Source organism: Glarea lozoyensis, assembly GCF_000409485.1.
Source record: "Glarea lozoyensis ATCC 20868 chromosome Unknown GLAREA3, whole genome shotgun sequence".
NCBI lineage: Eukaryota > Fungi > Ascomycota > Leotiomycetes > Helotiales > Helotiaceae > Glarea > Glarea lozoyensis.
The window spans coordinates 446,055-462,894 of NW_007360998.1; the positions used below are offsets into that span (position 1 = coordinate 446,055).

Sequence of the window (16,840 nt, forward strand, 5' to 3'; positions counted from 1 at the left end):
CTTAGCATCTTGCTCCATTGACGCCTGTTGGAAGGGGAGATGCCTCTTCAGAAGTCCTTTTCCGATCAAAACCACTCAGTCAAAGGAAAAGTGAGATTACTAGCCCTCCAAGTTTTTTTCCTCACTGATGATAATACAGTCCGAACAAAACCGACAATGGGGTCGAAATAGGAGCTTCCAGGGACAGCAGACTTCGAGGCATAACCCGCAATCGAAGCCCCTACAGGAGAAACCACCTGTTCCTGTGTCGACCGCCACAAAAAACAAACTTAGCAATTTCCTCGCCAAGACGAGCAATGTCGAAAAGGAAGGGAATGCTGTGATAAGTCTCCTTTCTTCGGATGAGAAGGAGAATTTGGGAAACAGGGCCAGTCAAAAGCACACGAAAACTCGGCTCGCAAAAGAGAAAAATGACGAGACAGAACTTCGATCAGACACTCCCAAAAAAACTTGCCCCTCTACACCGGCTAGCAGGCTAGCATTACCGGATTTAATTGGCATGAGCGACGTGGAACGAGCAGTCGAAATCATATCTCCTGATGATCGGGTAGAATGGGACTATAGCAAGGATAGTAGCCAGGATTCAACGCCGTTTCAAGGGATACGGAGGGCGAACAAGAGGGCGAGAAGCTCGTCTCCTATAGCTTCATCACCAGCTTATGGGAAGGGAGAACAACCTCAGATAGATCCAGGATCGGAGTTATGGGGACGGTACTCTCTCAACGGTCCCAACGCGACAACACCATTAGGGCCATCTGTCCCTGCATTGGCGCATTTGATGCAGACATCTTCACCGCAGCCTGTTAGACACGGAACAACACCAAGAACGTTATCAAGCTTCCGACGAGCGAATAGCTGTGGCACAACATTTCCAAAGCGCAGGAGGGTTGGTGGATCGGATGGAGATGTGTTCACGGAACCTGCAAATATTGGCCCCTCACGATTGTCCGTCCTGATTGAAAGAGTGCAGGAAGGAATGTCGCAGCTGAAACCTATCGATGAATGTTCATGCCGAGCGCGTGGATCTCCAAAACAAGGACTTTCCACAGTCGATGAGGCAATTTCGAACGCTAGCCGTGGGCAACATCGAGAATCGTCAGAGAATTTATCAGATCCGGCATCCCGTATTGGAACCCCTCAGAAAGCGGACAACCACCGTCTGGAGAGGCAAGCCTCGGTTCAGACAGATTATGGTGACTTTGATGACGATGCAATCGACTCCTGTGTCCTTGATGCGCTGGAATCGCAACCACCAGTACAGTTTCCTCTGGAAGTTGAACGTCCTCTACAACCACCCACAGCTCCAGCCAGACAGCCATCTTGCTCACCAAGAAAAGCTAGCCTACCAGTTCTTGTAGACGAGGAATCTTTTGGAATGAATGAAGGAGACGATGACGAGGACGAATTTGGCGACTTTGATGACGATGTGTTTGGTGACCTGGAGCAGGTCGTTTCACAGTTCGACACGGGGACATCTGTGATGAAGCCAGACAAGCCGTCTTGTAGCGGCCCCCCACCAGGAAGAGCTGCACAGGAGGCCGATTCTGAGGATGAATTTGGCGACGATGGAATAGATGAAAATGATTTTGAAGCAGCAGTTGCAGCGACCCAGTCCTTGCGAAAATCTAACGATCTTTTACCTGTACGTACCAGATATTCATAGCATAAATAGTATTAACAATTGCTAAGTCAACACCAGGCGACTCGTGACATACAGGCCATACAAAGATATTTGGTAACAAGTATCTCTAAAACACAATACGAGGACACCAACCGGCGGACATGTAAAGAACAAGTCCTTGAGTTGAAAGCTGAAGGGACCAAAAGTACCAGATTCGTCCATCTTCGTGGCTTTTGGTATATGTCACCTGTGACTGAAAAGGCCTATGTCCACGTTATTGGGACATTCGTTGGAAGTCGATGCATCATTGACAACAATCACAACATGTTGATCCTACATCCTGATCATTTAGTTTCAGCTACAGTAGTGGCCGATTCGTTTAGCTGCACTCGTCGTGCAGTCCTTCAAGACAGAGTCAAAGCTACCGGTGATGCGGCACCTCCTATGGTTTATGGCACTATCCTACACGAAATTTTCCAAACAGCCTTAGTTGCGAATAGATGGGACATTGAGTATCTGGGTGAAATCATCGAAGACGTAGCTACGAAACACGTTGAGGATCTTTACACCATAAAGATTCAAGTGGAAGACGCCACAGAATATTTACTTAGCAAAATGGGCGAGCTCCAGTCATGGGCTGAGCTGTTCATTTCTTCTCAGCCAAAGGTTTGTAATACCCAAGTTCAATTATTACTCGCTAACTGGTGGTTAGCCCGAAGCAATCGTACATGACCGCCACGGTAAGAGAGCGGGCATGTGCGTCAGTAAACTTCTTGATGTCGAAGAACACGTGTGGTCGCCAATGTATGGCCTGAAAGGCAATATAGACGCAACAGTTCAAGTTACTATGCAAGACGATCATGAGCGCCGGACTTTGACCGTACCTTTTGAAGTGAAGACGGGGAAGAATCCAAGCGCGTCACACCGGGCGCAGACGGCGCTGTATAACCTTTTACTGTCAGATCGTTACGATATGGAGGTAGCTTACGGTATTCTTTACTATATGGAAACATCGGAGACTGTACGCATTCCCAAATTTCGGAATGAGCTCATTCATATGATCATGAAGCGGAACGAACTGGCCTGTTTCGTACGAGAGCGGCACGCCGAGCTTCCAGAGATGGAAAAGAAGGAGAATCTATGCGGACGATGCTATGCTAAGGTTCCCTGTTTCATTTATCACCGACTCGCTGACGATGGAACTGGGGAGACCAGTGGATTGGGGACTAAGTTCGATGACATTGTGAAGCATCTGACACCCAGGCATAAGGAATTCTTCTTGAAGTGGGACAATCTGCTCACAAAAGAAGAAAAAGAGAGCATGAAGTTCCGACGCGAATTATGGACAATGTTATCTTCAGAACGAGAGAAACTCGGTCGATGCTTTTCCAATGTTGTTATTGAACCCGGCTCGGCTTTCGAAGATGTCAACAACCCTAAGATCAACCGATTTAGCTACACATTTACGAAACAACAGCGCCTCCCGGGCTTCTCGTTTCTCGAATCTCAAATAGTTATTGGGGAGCCTATTGTCGTGTCGGATGAGAAAGGTCATTTTGCGCTCGCTAACGGATACGTCACCAAAGTTGGGAAACGAAGAATTACTGTTGCGGTCGACCGTCGCCTACACAATGCACGCGTACGCCAGCGCGATTTTGATGATGTTGATAACCAAGTATTTTCCGGCATTATGCAAGTTGGCATGTCACCAATGGAGCTACTGGCGGCTAAGCCTGAAGAACAGCCTGTTCTGTACAGACTTGACAAAGACGAATTCAGCAATGGCATGGCTACTGTTCGGAACAATCTCATTCATGTTATGGCTGACGGACCTATTGGTTCTCGCCATATCAGAGGATTAGTGGTTGACTTGAATGCTCCACGGTTTAAAACACAATCCACCGCTTACGTGTTGAAAGATCGTGAAAGCCTCAACGTGGATCAACAGAGAGCAATTGAAAAGGTGATGAGTGCTGAGGACTATGCTCTGGTGCTCGGGATGCCCGGTACTGGGAAAACGACAACAATCGCGCACATCATTCGCGCTCTTGTATCACAAGGAAAGAGCGTACTTCTCACCTCGTACACGCATACAGCTGTGGACAATATCCTGCTAAAGCTCAAAGCCGAGAAAGTACTTCGGTTGGGGAATACAGCTAAAATTCATCCAGAGGTAAAGGAATTTGCGACCCTCGCTGCCACTACCAAAGCGACATTTGATGAAGTCAAAAGTGCTTGGCACGATAGTCCAATTGTTGCCACGACATGTCTGGGTATCAATCATGCCATATTCAAGGAGAGAACTTTTGACTATTGCATTGTGGATGAAGCTTCTCAGATTACACTTCCAGTCTGTCTTGGTCCCATATGTCTGTCAAAGACATTCATTCTTGTAGGAGATCACAATCAGCTTCCACCACTTGTCCAAAACGAGGAGGCTCGTTTGGGTGGACTTGACATCAGTCTTTTCAAGCACTTATCCGATACGAACCCCAGCTCTGTCGTCTATCTCGAGCATCAATATCGCATGTGCGAAGACGTCATGTCATTAAGTAACAATCTGATCTATCAAGGTCGACTCAAATGCGGCAGCAAAGAAGTAGCTGAACGCCAAATCACAATTCCCAACATGGATGGCCTTCGAACTCATCACTTCTCACCATCAACAATGTCACGAAGTCAAAAGAGCATTTGCAAAGGCCCATCACGCGGCCGCTGTTGGATCCGCGACATGCTCGATCCCTCCATCAAAGTCGCCTTCCTAAACACCGACACCCTCCTCCCCGGCGCCCTCGAAGAAGCAAAAGGAAACCGCATCGTCAACCCCACCGAAGCAATCATCTGCACCCAACTCGTCGAATCCCTCCTCAGCGTCGGCATCGACGCCTCCTCCATCGGCGTAATGACCCATTACCGCTCCCAACTCGCCCTCCTCAAACACAACCTCCGTCAACACGCCGACGTCGAAATGCACACCGCAGACCGCTTCCAAGGCCGCGACAAAGAAGTCATCATCCTCTCTCTCGTCCGCAGCAACCCCGCTCACTCCATCGGCGAACTGCTCAAAGATTGGAGACGTATCAACGTCGCTTTCACGCGCGCGAAAACTAAGCTCCTGGTCATCGGCAGCAGAGAAACACTGAAAGGGAATGGCAAAGATAAAGATGGCAAAGAGGAAATGATCGCAGAATTCATCACCCTTTTGGAGAAGAGGAAGTGGGTTTACGATCTGCCCGCGACGGCGTTAGGCGATCATTGTTTTGAGGATGGGAATACACAGGTTACTGCCACCGCTAGTCGGGGCACCCAATTCAAAATCCTCGAAGATGTGACGGCTGAACCGGAGAATAAACGCGAGACTGATCCTGGACTCAGGGATGTTGGGACTGAGAAGGAGAATCTTCGGAGGAGGATGCCGAAGAAGATTCATGTTGGGCAGAAACCTTTCAAGATTCCGAGACAGAGCGTTTTGATGGATGTTTATAATGAGGCTTTGGGATAGGGTGATATGTTACGGGTTGTTGGATTTTTTATTGTTAGGATATTCATTTTCTTTTTGTATGGGGTTAGCGAGGAGTTAGGGGGGAGTTGGGATATTTTGTTACGGGGGGTTGGAAATATTGCATTTGGTGGGGGGAGGGGGGATTGAATATGTTTGTGTTGTAGGGAGAGGATAGGAAATGGTGTTGCTGATTTCGAGGACGAGGTCTAAGGGGTGCGGTGGTTTTCTCACCCATAGCGATTTTCACCCCCTGGGAAATTCTGAGGCCTTAAGTAGTATTGAATCAAGCGATACTTAAGCGAAAATGCAAACCCAAAAAGACAAGGACATTATATGTCGAGCGTATCTTGATAATCAACGTGATGACCGTGAATAGCACATTCAAGTCCTTTTACTAACAACGCAGATACCAAAACCCACCAACATCAACTCATCTCCAATCCCCATTCTTATAAAAATCATACATCCCCACCTCCTCCTTTGACCCCCAAACCCTCCCCCTCTGCGGCCCTTCACTCCCCACAAGATACCCCAATTCACACGCCGAGAACGACACGCGCGGCTGTCCCGCATAAAACGCATCATACCTCTTATCCAACGCGTCAAGCAGGGTGTCTACATCCCCCTGTGGATGGATGGTTTTCCAGGGCTCGCTGCATTAAAGTCCTTTGCAGGATTTGAGGACGAGGAGGAGGGTGTCGAGACGGTTTAGGAGGGCGGGGAGGGGGTGCGGGGGGTGGATGATGGGCTAGGGACAGGATTGGGGGAAGGGATGGGGAGGGCGAGGTTGGTTAGTTGGTAGGGGTCGGCCTAGAGAGTTGTTAGGGGAAGGGAAAGAGGAAGGGGAAAGGGAAAGGGGACATACCAACATATCATACAACTCCCTCTCATTCGTACACCACACGGCGTAGTAATAACTATATCCTTCTCCCATGATACGTACCGCTTTATACGTGTTATTCCCGTAAAACAGCTGTGCTGCGAAATCACCCTCTGGTAAGGCGCGCCCCCAATACTCGATATTGACGCTATCGCTGCCGCCTTCCTCTTTGATGTCGAGCGAGATGGGCTTCCCGTCGAAGCCATGCCCGTCTAATCCGTTCTTGCCGAGAGCGAGAGACATGATTGTAGGCGCGATGTCGGTGTGGGAGCTTACTTTTTGGGTGGACACGCCTTTGGACACGCCTGGACCGCGGATTAAGAGGGGGATGTTGATGTCTTCCTCGAAGCCGCAGTTCTTTCCGGGGGGCAGACGGTGTTGGGAGATGTGGAAGCCGTTGTCGGAGGTATAGATTATGTAGGTGTTTTCGAGAAGTTTCTTTGTGTTTAGGCGGAGCGTGAGGGACTCGATCATTTCGTCGATGGATTGCAGGGAGCGGAGACGCGCGCGGTAGAAAGTGTCGCCGTAGGCGAGGGCTTCGGGTGTTAGAGGGGGGAGTGTGGAGATCCATGAGGTGCCGCCGGGGGTGGAGGGATTGAAGTTGGGGGTTCGAGGGACGGTGATGGTGTTGAAGAGGTTGGCGTGGCGAGGGGGGTATTGAGGAGCGGATGCTTCTACTGAGAGTTGTTAGATTGGAATAGGAGATGGGATGACGGGACTTACAGGTTGCGAATTGGAATTCGCTGTGTGGTCCTATAGGTGCTATGCCTAGAAAGAAGGGCTTGCCAGCAGCGATGGCATCGTCGAGGAAATCGTATGCTTTGTTGGCGACGAGATCGTTTGAATATTGTCCTGGGTAATTGACTGGTATACCACCATTTCGGGACATGGAAGCATTGTAGTATTGATAGGTGGAAGGGTCGAGGAGAAACTCAGATCCGGTGAAACCTTTGGCGAGTGGTTTGTTGTAGTTATCAAGCGTATGTCCATTGAGGTATTTGCCAACGTAGTAGGTGTTGTAGCCAGCTTGTTGAAGCCAAACAGGCAGATTGTTCTCGTTCAGACCCTCGGCTATGAACTTTGGATATCCACCTGATATAGTCGCTTAGCTTGTGTTTATAATACGGCAGTTGTGAGTTTACTCTCACTCGGCGAGTGACATACTCTCAGATATCCACTCGTATCCAAGACGCTCGCTTATGGCTCAGCTCAAGAGAAAGAAAAAGCAAACTTACCAAAGGGAGGAATAACATCTGTCACATTAGTATTGTGAGCCGCCCTTCCCGTCAACAAATTGACCCTCGATGGACAACAGATGGACACCGTGCAATAGTGTTTGTTGAAAGTGGTTCCTTGATCAGCAATATACTTCTTGAGAAGTGGCATGTAATCAAGGGATTGGAGTTTCTGGTCTTGATCATCGGTCAGGATGAGAATGATGTTTGGTTGTTTGCGGTCAGCGTTTGTGAATTGGAGGAGGAGAAAGAGAAGGCAAAGAGATCGGAGAAGGGAGTGGAGAGAGGACATTCTGAGGGCGGGTAGATGTTTAATGAGGGTGATTCCGAATAGAGGCGACATCGACCTAATAGTCAATTCAAACCCTTAAGAATCGGGGCGGCAGAGAAGTAAAGCTGTGTCGAGAGAGATAAAGTAGTAGATAGCGCGAGACTTAGTGTGATGTAATTGAACGTACCCGCGGAATGAAACAGTTGCAGGTGGAAAGTGAATGTGATCAAATCTCGACTCGCTATACTGACATTAAGATAGGTCAAGTTCTTCCTCTTCCACTGCCACCAGTTGGTGGAATCAAGGGATATTTCACGCAATTGCTTTTTTCAAGCCATTTGAGTTAGTATAAAATCAGCTGAATGTCCATTTGCTGTCATTGGAGCACTCCGCCAGTAGAGATACTGCGATCGAGGGCTTATTGTATGAAACATCCGGAGTCTAGTTTCCAATCGAATGAGAAGTTAGGTGAATTACGGTGGACTTGTAGACCAGTTGAAAGAGCTCGACATACCTAGATAAGACCCCGCCCAAATTGATAGATTCTGACGATATCAAAACTGGTCACACTCCTTGCTTCGGGTAGGTCATTCACCGTCTGGCCTTCCCTCCTCTGCAAGCACTACCTCAAGCCTCATACTCGCACACTTTTGACTGTTGTTGTTCAAATTAAGCTTATAGCCAACTATTTCCCTCCTGTTCGATATCCTATGTGTTCAACTCTCTCAAAGTTGTCCCAGATCCTCCACCCACTCATAAACTCCGTCCACTTCATAATACCCCCCAGAAACGCCACCAAACTCCGCTTCATAATACGTGACCCAGTCCGCAGCTCTCAGCGCCGCGCCTCGTGCGGGTGTATAAACGGATGAAACACATGTTTGGGTATCGTCGTCTGGGTATGGGGTGATGTTAAGGGCCCTGGAGGCAGCGGAGTACACCAATGGTTCCAACGCTCCAGAGTCTATGATTAGAACTTGGTCAACCGGAAGTTTCCTATCGTCGCTCTTGGGTTGCGAAATGTCGTGGCGCTTATGATTGTTAATCGAAGCGAAATGCTCTTTGAAGTCATTTGCATCTCTGAATGCCAAAAGAGGAGCTATCAAAATTAGTCGGTTTGAAGTGGTGTTGAATTAAACACAAGATGGATAAAACTTACACTGCCAGTTTCTGTGCAGAGCTAGGTGATCTTCTCGGGAATCAACGATCATTTTTTGTAGAAGATCACGGTATTCTTCATCCGCAGCGATGATGTCGCGGCCAGTCAGATTGATTATTACTGGATATGCGCTGTCTAGTGTCAAATACCGATCTTCGAAAGGAACCTCAGGATGCTGAGAATTGTTATGGCTGATATTCCATCTGGCAGAGTGCGTCTCTTGCATCAACAATCTATGATCAAGACTTCGTAGATGCTCTTCCTCTGCTAAGGATCGGTTCGTATCATATCCAAGAACTGTCTTAAGGGTAATGCGGATTAAATTCATTGTCCCAAGTTGTGTGGTGGTTGACATGATCCTCCGGAATGCCTTTTCTTCCATATCGTAACTCATGCGATGGATTTCGAGGCAATAAGCACCATGTTCCACCACCGTCAAATTATCCTTTTCTGGTACGAACTCTACTATTCGACTTCCCATTTCAGCTCGACCACGAGGCTGCTCGAAAGTTTCAATATCAGCTAACAAGCATGCCTCGTCAAATAAATCTTCAAGTCCATTACCCATCCATCCTGGTCTAGAGATTGCTGCCGAAGTGATGGTAATGTTATAATCATTCAGTGCTATGCTTTTGATCCTTAGGAGTAAATCTAATGTTGCAGAGATGAACTCGCGTCTGGGGGACGATCTTTTCGGAGAATCTCGAAACCATTTCGGCATCATGGTCCTGAGTCGATACGATCGTCTTTGGGAAAGTAGGCTTCGAAATCTGGATATTGGCTTCACAGGTGAGTATTCGTAGAAGTCTGGTTCCGGGAAGCAGAATTTCTGGAACAGATCGAAGTTTCCGAGTTGGGGCACCGCACTCCAACAAGAGCGATTTTTGAGATCTATCAGCCATGAGATGGCGGAAGTAGTAATTTGTTGATACCATTGCTCGAACTTCGATTCCTTGTCGATAATTTCATTTATCGTTCCATCACTGAAGAGGACGTTCCCTCTATAGGCATCGTACATAAACCCTTCGTATGGGTTGGGCCCCGGACCTGGCTGGACAAGAGCCAGCGGAGTGAAGTTTTTTGGGCCATCAGCAAGGACAGCAGTTCTGGACGATATTAATTCTTGAGCTTGAGGAAGCGAGTCGAACGTACACAAAGTTGGGCGCGAAATCTATCCCGATGGACTGTGGTCGACCGTTCCACTGAGATCGTCAGTACGCTGCGCAGCATGAATAAAACTTCTCCAGAATGCGGGCGAACGACGCGAATATTTTGAATCAAGCAGCTTCCTCACAAGGATTCAAGCACACAACAGGTCATTACATTTCAACGCGAGAAGGAGGTCATCTTACGTATCGGTCGCCACGGTCAAATCCGGCCAACACAAGGTGAAGCAATAAAAAACACGCAGTGAAGGCCTCGATTCTACATCTTCTCTTCATGATACCTCACCTTTCAGCTTTAATTTGACATTATATCATGTCTCTGAAGGGGCATCATGGACGTGTCGCGTTTTTGGAGGCACGGCAAATTGACAATCGCGTCACATGTTGGGTGCCGTACAAGATGTAAATTGTTGTTGACGCAGAATTTTCACGACAGGAACCTGGAAAGCGATGACAGTGTGCATTTTCCGTCAGCAGATAGCTTTGCAACGATTGAAATGTTAATCTTGATGACCTTAGAACGGTGATATAGTATCAGAAGGAATTCATTTCCTCATGGTACAGAGCAGCCTTTGCTGAGCTCAGGAAGATTCTTTCGTGGGTCAACAACACCATAGAGATCTGACAGATGATTCGATCTATTTTGTCCCAAGATAAGCACGTAGAGACACATACAGTAAGACTTAGTAACTCATGATGGATAGTAAGATGAAAGTAGAATCATTAAATTTCGAAAGCAACAATCATCATTACGACAAGGTCCCAGACGTTTCTAAACCGCGATCTAATATCAACGTTGACAAATTGTTTTGGCTCTTCTTCATGTCACAGCCCTCAAGCCATAACCACGATGAAAAGAAAAGGTCCCACAGGGATGCAATCAAAAATTCCGCCGATCAGGACCCCGAAGGATACTGAACAGATCTCGCCGCCCCGATGTGCAATGGAGGGCTCGTCCTGCCAACTCGTAATTCTTGAGCTACGAGGTTGTCAACAAGGTAAGTATGAAGAAGGAAAGAGGGTTTGAGGGTGGACGAGATACTTAAGGGAAACTCTTTTCTTAGCGTCGAGCTAGTGTTTAGCGAGGAACGTGACCGTAAAGGTATCACGTGAAAGTTAAGCCTTGGGGTTTAGGATGGAATTGGGACATATTCACTGCGACAGTCCAATTACTTTGAGGGTCCGAGTATTCCCTATGCAAACAAGTAAGGTTAGATGCTCATTATACTCGAGTAGAGAGCTGAAATAACATGGAATTTCCTGTATTATGGAAAGCACTTCTAGCTGTCCATACCCGTAATGTTGTCTTAGAGCTCTGTGGATTACGTAGAGAAGCCGGTTGACCAAAACGACTTCTTCGATTGACAACGATGATTAATCCAGTCGTTTCTCTGTCTAGCGGTACCTTCTCTTTTCTCGCAACATCTTCTGAGCTGTGATCTGTGACTTGTTGTCTCCAAAACCAAAACCCCATCAATTTGACCCTCATCACCTGACCAAAACGCGATCCCAAAATCCAGCCCGTCGCCTCGCGATCTCTGTCCTCAATTCTGAACAATAGACTCCTTACGAACCACGCTCCTTACCAGACCCCCAAAACCCGTCCAAAGTTCATACATAGAAGACCTGCGAATTCGAAAACGATATTCAAAAGATGACTCGAGCACAACAAACCATCTCGATTGGACTTCTTGTCACTTCTGTACGCATCCCGAATCCTCTGAGGGCATGTAATTTGGTCAACAAGCAATATGCTAATTTGTTTATAGCTCTACCTTGCGCTATACCTCCAGCTTGTCCCATTACCGGCTTTGGTCTCGGAAGAGATTCTACCTGTGGTATGTACACGTCTTTTTTATGCGAAAAGCCTCGAGGAACAATTCGAACACAACGCTGTGTCAACATGGGCAGACTTCGTCCAGCTTCTTGCGGTCAAATTTTGAGGTGCTTCAGCTATGATTTGCAAGATGGTTTTAAATACACCGCCATGCGACACATTTCAATTCAATCACAATAAATCTTGGAATAGCATGAAGGGGGAACAACTCAAGCCTTTAAACAGCCGCATATCATTTTAGCACTGGGATTTCACTTTTGTAGAACATTGGCTAACACAATTTAGCTACCCTTCTGGGCTCTAGTTTCCTTCGGCGCATACCTACTATTCAAATTAGGACTCGGTGTATTCACATTCAACGACGTACCAAAAGCACATGCGGAATTGATGGCAGAAATTGAGCTGGCAAGAGCTGATTTGAGAACGAAGGGAGTTGATGTCGATTAAGTGGCTGGCCAAGAAGGATCAACACGACATTGGGTTAGATATATTTGGAAGCTCAGCATATAAGAATATATCCCAGCTTTGAAGGGACCCAGCGAGATTCTATAAGTCTATGCTGAAAGGAAACCACCCGCTCCATTTTAACAGCGCATATATACAATAACATTAATCATACACCATAACTACCCACCACTCGTCCCCTCCAGCGCGTGTCTCTGCTTCAACCTCTTCTCCTGCTTCATAAACTCCCTAATCCCCACCGGCACATCCTTAAACAAATCATCATTCATCTCCCCATTACCCCAATTACTCTCACTCCCACCCCCATCATCATCCATACTCATCCCCACCAACTCCCCTCTCCTCCTCGCCCTTCCCTTCTCAAACCCCCTCTCCTTCTGCATCGCCACATCAGACGCCTTCTTCGCAGCAGCCCACTCCTCAACCTCTTCCCCGTACCGATCCCACACGCAATTCACACACCCGCTCATACAGCAGTTATCCGGCTCCTCTGGTTTGGGAGGCACCCATATCCCCGCTATCAACTCGCTCTTTTTGCGAATCTCGGACCGCCGTTCTAAGGGCGAGGAGAGGCGCGAGGAGAATAATATCGCGGGACCGCTGTCTTCGGGCGCTTCATCTTGCACGGATATGGGAGGAGTGCTGGAGGGTGTAGCTGTGGTCGGTGGGTTGCTCGTTATAGTCGGGGAAGAGCTCTCGAGGAGGGAAGCGTAGTAATCGCCTATTGGGTTTGCTTGTTGGTCTCGGAGGGGAGGACGGGTGTGAAAGGGTCGGGATTTGGGGTTCAGTCGGAGGCGCTTGGTGCAGCGGAGGAGGAATCTCGTTTCCATGGTGATATTTTGAGTATTTTGAGTTGTCGTAATGGAGGGGGATTAGGGCTGCAGGTTACGTGGGAGTATATGTATGGTTTGGACGTGGGTTAGTAATTGCATGGGATGGCAAAAGTTCTGGGTGCTTCGGACGTCATTGAGGTTTGTTTATTTGCGGAGCCCTTTGACAGGGGGTTGTCGCTGAATGATTTTGACAAAGTACTTGAAGACTCGAATAATATTGTCGAAAGCTTCTTAATAGTCTTGTTCGTACTGTTTAGCTTGTTTAGCTAACATTCGCATTTCCATGATGAATATGATTTCTAAAATCTAAGTGCCCTGTGTATACCATCATGCGCTCTCTCTGCAGGTCCTAAAAATGTCAAGCTTCAAATCGGGAGCTTCGCTTCGGCTCGGCCCCCTCAACGCGACTCCCCGAATCCCCAGCGCGTCTCCTCAACACCACATAAAAAATTATATACAACAACACGCCGCCATCAACCTGTTCGAGTAGGGATATATAACGTGTAGAACTATTCAAAGAATATGGAGGAGCCCTGAACTACTCCAAAAACAATGCAACGCACACCCCCACAGAAACGGCGCAAAACATCGCCAACGACATCAGTACCAGTTGACGCGCCGACGACCCTAGGACGACTACCACCATCGCAGCAAGATGGCACGAGGACTCCTACACGTAGGCCTTCCTTTGCGTCTCCTACGAAAGCCAGTATCGCGAGACATAATCCGCAGTTGTTGAATAGACCTCTATCGTCGGGACAAGGTTCTGAGAAGCCTGGGAATAAGGGAAAGCTAGATGATTTATTTGCAAAGGCGCTGGGGGAATCGAATGCTAAGGTGGGAGAACGTACGCCTGGAATTGGAGAGTCGCCGCGAAGACCGCCTTCACGAGGATCAAGAGTTCTAGGAGATGATAAACAAACCCCTGAAGGGCCGAGACGATTTCCACAGAGCGCAAAGGGTGCATCAGCGGTGGGCGAGGGACTATCAGCAAAGCCAAGAAGGGGATCTCAATCACCATTTAAATCTCCAGTCAAACAGACGGATAGTGCTGCACCAAGAGGAATTGGGATACTGGGTGAAAATCTACCCGATAATCCATTTCAGAAGAAGACCGGGCTGAGACGTTCACCGATTTCATCGCAGCCGGTGATTGACACGACTTCATCTTTCAAGGAAAACCAAGCGGAGGATGATAATCCTTTTCAAAAGAAAGCCACGTTGAGGAGATCCCCAATCCCCTCACAACCTACCGCTATTGAGGAGCCGACAATCGCGCCGAATGGACCCCCTCAAGTGGCCACGCCTGCTCGCAAGAGCGCTCTTAGGAGATCTCCAATCATAACGGAAGCCTTAACTCTTGCTGAGCCTATAGGTCAAGTTGGAACTCACGCAGGAGCTTCTCCAGTCCGAAGGGGTGCGCTTAGGAGATCACCAATACTTGGTTTACCACCACCTCCTACTTTGATCGTAGATAATGTTCAAGAAACGACGCCGGAGGATGTTAGAAGAATTGCAGAGGCTGCATTGCGACTGTCTCCTACTCTAGGCGCTGTACCGAGTTTGCTTCCATCCAGCCCGAGTATTCCGCAACATGGGAATCATCCAGGGATATCACCCGTGCGGAAAGGTGCCCTGAGAAGGTCTCCTGTGGTGAACGTTTTGCAACCGACAGAGGTTGAGAGTCCAATTGTTGAAACGAATGCAGCTAGGACGACACTAGAAAATACGGTATTGACGAGACGGAGATCTCCAAGGTTGAGAGAGAGCCTTGCCGCAAGTTCAGAAAGAGGGCCTGAAGAGCTCGAGCCGCCAATTGCGAGGCAGGCTTCACTGAACCAGTCGCCAACGGCACAAGAAGCTACACCGACACATAATCAAACCCAACTTGAAGAGCCAGTGCAGGTTACAGAGTCAACTACCCCAAGAGAATCTCCACCAGCTTTCATACCCGCTGATGTAGATACTTCCATTGACCAACAAGAAGAGTCCGAGGCATCAGTTCTAAGAGAGGCAGCCAACTTGCCTACCACGAGGTCTAGTGCTCTCAAAAATACACAACGTCAACAAGAGCCAGTTCTGCCGCTTGCGTTTCCGAAGAAAGCACTTTTAGACATACCCCTACCAAAACCTGTTGCACATGGACCACCAAGCAGACGTACTCGGCGTGAGGAACCAGACTTGCCACCTACTCCAACCCAACGAGGCATTCCTGACCCTGTTATGACTACTCCGCCGGCAGGTATCAAAAACACTCCAAGCAAAAAAGTACGGAAAAGCAGAGCTCTAAGCGAGAGGTTGAAATCGTCGCCACTTAAACCCAGAGATCCACCACCACAAATGTCAAGCCAGGAAATAATCCCAGATTCATTCCCAGAAGAGCCTGTGATAAGTTCCACTGGGAAAGCAAAGGCAAAAGAATTATCTGTGCGTCGGAAATCAGCACGATTTACCATTACTCCTGACCCTTATGCTGAGAAGAGAGCAGCGCGTGATGCGCTGTTGAAGGAATTACAGCAGCTTCAAGCAGACGTCGCTTTGGCAAATCAAGAGAATGAGAGGTTGCGTCAAAATCAAGATTCGAAGAAGAAGCGCGCACAGCCAGCGCCTAATGCTGAAGAAATTGTAGCCTTACTCCAAAGGACTACAGCAGCGCCGGTAAAGCCAGTGAGCAACCCACCTAGCATCTTCAAAGATATCAGCTCGTTTCTTCCATTCTCATCTCGACGGAAGCGTCAAGCTGCAGGAATTGCAGAGCTCAACAAACCCATACCCTCTCATCGGCCTCTGGAAGTCGATGACCCCATTTCATATCTCAAGGCTTTCAGTACTCTCACATATAAATCAACAATCACTTTACTTCCTACAGAACAGAATTCCTCAGCATCAACTACCCAAGACACGGAGCAGCCAATCCTCCAACACCATCTCATCACCGCCTCCCACCCATCCGGTCTCTTCTCCGCTCGCATCTCAATGACCGTCGACACTTCAACCCTCAAAGTCAAATCCATCACTCCAACCGTCGACCCCGCCGCTGAAAACGAACTCGGCACATTCGTCCGCGGTCGCGCAAGCGGTGCCAACTCTATTGGCAAAGATATAAACGTCATATGCTGGGCCATGACACGTTGGAGCGAGACTGCTATCAAGCGCGCGAGGTTCTGGCATGCCGTTCAGAATGAATTGCAAACGCCCGAAGCGAGGCTGAAGTCGTTGCGGAAATTAGGGAGGAAGGCTAAGCGGAAGGTTGTAGAGGAGGATGAAAACGAGGAAAGAGTACCGCCTACGAGAAAGGAGTTGCTTGTGCATATAGGACGGACGAGGATGGAGATTGTGAATGAAGAGGTGGAGATCTTGGTGCATTGGGGGATTGGGTTTGATTGGACGGGAGAGGTGGAGTGTGATTTGGGGGTTGATGTTAGGGTTTTGGATGTTTGTGAGTTTTCCCCCTTGCCCCTTTTATTCCTTTCTCTTTTTATTCCTTTATTATTTCCTTTTCTTGCTTGTTTTGGGTCTTGGTTTTGGTGTTTGATATGGGGTTCGGCAAGTGACTAACGGTTTGATAGGGCGTGATGCGGACGAGAGGAATAGTCTGGCTGGTATACCGAAGATGTTTCAAGGGTTAGTGAAAGAGAAAGGTCCGTTGGGGGCGGTTAGGGTTGTGGTTGGGTTGTTGATGGGTGGTGAGGGGGTGTGAGGGTTACGTAGGAGTATTTAAATGTAATGTTCTTTGTTGGAAATACATGAGAGCATTTTGTGTGAAGATATATGAATGTCTGACGCTTGTCTCATGCTTTGGAGCTAGCTGGATGCTTTTTACAAGTATTTGAGGGAACCTCGCTAGTATACAATTTCAAGATATGGAATG

General features: G+C 48.0%; 6 protein-coding genes across 6 annotated transcripts; 3 read left to right on the forward strand and 3 right to left on the reverse strand.

Moving 5' to 3' along the window:
- Positions 1–39: 39 nt before the first annotated feature.
- On the forward strand, positions 40–5,123 carry GLAREA_00159 (P-loop containing nucleoside triphosphate hydrolase; the record flags this gene model as incomplete). The annotated part of the gene is made up of 4 exons (XM_008084919.1): positions 40–90; positions 140–1,642; positions 1,700–2,287; positions 2,334–5,123. 4 exons carry the CDS (start codon positions 40–42, stop codon positions 5,121–5,123), a joined length of 4,932 nt encoding a protein of 1,643 aa, XP_008083110.1.
- Positions 5,124–5,831: 708 nt separating this feature from the next.
- On the reverse strand, positions 5,832–7,530 carry GLAREA_00160 (Alkaline phosphatase-like protein; the record flags this gene model as incomplete). Its single annotated transcript, XM_008084920.1, has 4 exons — positions 5,832–5,933; positions 5,989–6,680; positions 6,727–7,095; positions 7,239–7,530. The coding sequence occupies 4 exons, from the start codon at positions 7,528–7,530 to the stop codon at positions 5,832–5,834; spliced, it is 1,455 nt and encodes a 484-aa protein (XP_008083111.1).
- A 704-nt stretch (positions 7,531–8,234) lies between these two features.
- Positions 8,235–10,110, reverse strand: GLAREA_00161 (uncharacterized protein; the record flags this gene model as incomplete). The annotated part of the gene is made up of 4 exons (XM_008084921.1): positions 8,235–8,608; positions 8,669–9,774; positions 9,821–9,870; positions 10,021–10,110. 4 exons carry the CDS (start codon positions 10,108–10,110, stop codon positions 8,235–8,237), a joined length of 1,620 nt encoding a protein of 539 aa, XP_008083112.1.
- A 1,378-nt stretch (positions 10,111–11,488) lies between these two features.
- GLAREA_00162 (dolichyl-phosphate mannosyltransferase polypeptide 3) lies at positions 11,489–12,118 on the forward strand (the record flags this gene model as incomplete). The annotated part of the gene is made up of 3 exons (XM_008084922.1): positions 11,489–11,536; positions 11,604–11,672; positions 11,957–12,118. The coding sequence occupies 3 exons, from the start codon at positions 11,489–11,491 to the stop codon at positions 12,116–12,118; spliced, it is 279 nt and encodes a 92-aa protein (XP_008083113.1).
- Positions 12,119–12,297: 179 nt separating this feature from the next.
- Positions 12,298–12,966, reverse strand: GLAREA_00163 (uncharacterized protein; the record flags this gene model as incomplete). Its single annotated transcript, XM_008084923.1, has 1 exon — positions 12,298–12,966. One exon carries the CDS (start codon positions 12,964–12,966, stop codon positions 12,298–12,300), a length of 669 nt encoding a protein of 222 aa, XP_008083114.1.
- Positions 12,967–13,521: 555 nt separating this feature from the next.
- GLAREA_00164 (uncharacterized protein) lies at positions 13,522–16,669 on the forward strand (the record flags this gene model as incomplete). Its single annotated transcript, XM_008084924.1, has 2 exons — positions 13,522–16,408; positions 16,539–16,669. The coding sequence occupies 2 exons, from the start codon at positions 13,522–13,524 to the stop codon at positions 16,667–16,669; spliced, it is 3,018 nt and encodes a 1,005-aa protein (XP_008083115.1).
- Positions 16,670–16,840: the final 171 nt, after the last annotated feature.